Source organism: Ceratina calcarata, unplaced genomic scaffold (assembly GCF_001652005.2).
Source record: "Ceratina calcarata isolate Rehan_Ccalc_2016 unplaced genomic scaffold, ASM165200v1 scaffold588.2, whole genome shotgun sequence".
Lineage (NCBI taxonomy): Eukaryota > Metazoa > Arthropoda > Insecta > Hymenoptera > Apidae > Ceratina > Ceratina calcarata.
This window is the reverse complement of record NW_017177107.1, coordinates 370,522-372,647: the sequence shown is the minus strand read 5'-3', so window position 1 is coordinate 372,647 and position 2,126 is coordinate 370,522. Positions and strand designations below refer to the sequence as shown.

Here is a 2,126-nt window from a genome sequence, read left to right as displayed (position 1 = left end):
ATGCAATTTGTATACTGCCTATAACCTTAATTTATATCAACACACGTGGAATGTTGGAAGTTTAAAATTGAACTTCTTTCATGTTAAATAGTGCTGAGAAGTGTGAAAGTGTATAAGTGGTAAATACCTAATATAAAAGTAAGTATTTTGTACTAAACAGTTAATCATTGCATGTTCAAGATATGAAACATCATTTCGTTTAAGTTTGTATACAAGGTTCAGGGTGTAATAACTGATGTGCTTTATTTAAAATATTAAGTAAGTAAAGCAAGATAAACTTTTTCAAAGATATTAATATTTTGTTTGCCATTTATCACTATTACTCATTTTGTAATGCACTTATCTGTAATATTGTGAGTATGATAATGAGTAACATAACCTTAAAAAATTAATAGATGCGTCGTAAAAATCTAATGTTAAATCCAAACAATCATTGTTATGCAAATTATATTGAATAACGTACAAATTATAATGAGTATCATTGAATAATATGAGTAAATATTGGAAATGTACATTTAGGACAAAAAATGGCTTTAATTAATCAGAAATCTAGCAGCTTCAGTCTTTTACATACTCGTTTATTCTGTTTACAATATATATAGTTGAAGATGACTCTATTATATCTAAATTGCATGTCTAAATTCTGCTATAATTTACAACTAAATGTAAGTGTCCGAAAAATATATACATAGAAAAAGTAAATATGTAGTTCATTTGGTAAGGAAGAAATCTGCTATCATTCATCAGTATCAGAATATCGACGAACTGTACAAAAACATCATCCGTTTCGCGTTTGAGATGGAACAAAATGTCGTTTTACTGGCACCATAATTAGTAATAAGGCAAGGGGTTCAAAGAGAAAGAGGGGTATGTATCTCTGAGCGGGAAATACGATTGAAAGGCGGATTGAAGGAGGAGGATAGAGAAAGGGGGAAAGAAAAATAAGAGAAGGGGAGAAGCGACTGTACCAGGGGGCGGTTGACAACATGGATTTCGCCATAATGGTAATATCGATGATAATGAGAACAGCACACGCGGTTTTTCGGGCACTGTCCGTTCGATGGTTTATTTATTGATAAACTGTGATACGGACATCGATGGAATTTTATCTCGGCGAATACGGAACAGCGTCCCCAACGCCGACATATTGGATTACAAAATAAAGCACGTTCGAAGATCCGGCGGGACATAACGTAAAGCATTTCATTGCTCGTTGTGCTTCCTGATAAATCGTAAAATGTTGTATAGAATGTAATGTGATCATCATCGAATTAACGGCGATGCGGATTTGAGGGAAATGAACAAAAAAGTGTCCAAGGCACACGACAGAGCATGAAGTTTGGGATACTTATTCAGGTACTCACATGGCGACTGCGCAGTCACACCTATCACGTTTTCGAACACGCCGTAGACACTCTCACTGCGCGATTTCGCCGTAGAATTGACCAATCTTTCAATTATACACTTAGATGTTTTGAACGCCTTTAAAAAACGCTACACGCGTTTTAAATAAAGTTTTACTGAACGTTGACGTCGCAAGGTTTTGTAAGCAATCGTAGTCGCATTCGTTGTCTGCTTCCCTGCTCCCACACGATCTACAGAACCCCTCGCTTCTCTTGTTTCTCCCACTCTTCGCTGCCCTTCTTCCTGCCTGATCCCCACCGTTTCGATTCCAATAACCCTTACCTCTCCCATCGCGTACGGCAAACTCTACCTCTCATTGGTTCAGCGAGGACAAATCCCAAAGGCATCGTTCGCACCGTGAAAGGCGGGGCCACTGGATATGGTGGCTACAGGCGCATGCCCCGTAACGGTACTCATACTCTTACTCGAACCCATACTTGCACCCTCTTCACCAACACAATCAGATGCAGCTCTGTGCACGTATACGTGATTATAGTCCGCAGAATATTTCGCAGCATAACCCCACGATACCATCAGGAACGTATATAGTTGCTTTGTTACCTTGTTGCACTTCCATAATTAAGGGATGCTTTCGTGTATTACAGTAGAATTCTATATTTTCCTACTTCTATTTATATTGAGATACTAGATAAATTGATATATTAATTCTTAGTTCATGCATGTTTCGATTATACAAAACTTTTTATCCCTCTTTGGGACAT

General features: G+C 37.4%; 1 protein-coding gene across 4 annotated transcripts in view; it reads left to right on the top strand.

Moving 5' to 3' along the window:
* The first annotated feature begins 8 nt into the window (after nucleotides 1-8).
* Nucleotides 9-2,126, top strand: part of D2hgdh (D-2-hydroxyglutaric acid dehydrogenase) — a 7,280-nt gene continuing 5,162 nt past the window's right edge. For 3 of the 4 annotated variants that reach the window (XM_018032748.2, XM_018032750.2, XM_026817593.1), the window contains exon 1: nucleotides 9-138. Coding sequence is in view for 1 of the 4 variants with exons in the window: in XM_026817592.1 (XP_026673393.1) it covers nucleotides 1,333-1,356 (24 nt within the window). In the remaining 3 variants the exon portion in view is untranslated. Of the gene's footprint in view, nucleotides 139-1,193; nucleotides 1,357-2,126 lie in introns of those variants that run through there. The other variant, XM_026817592.1, reaches the window with a different exon arrangement.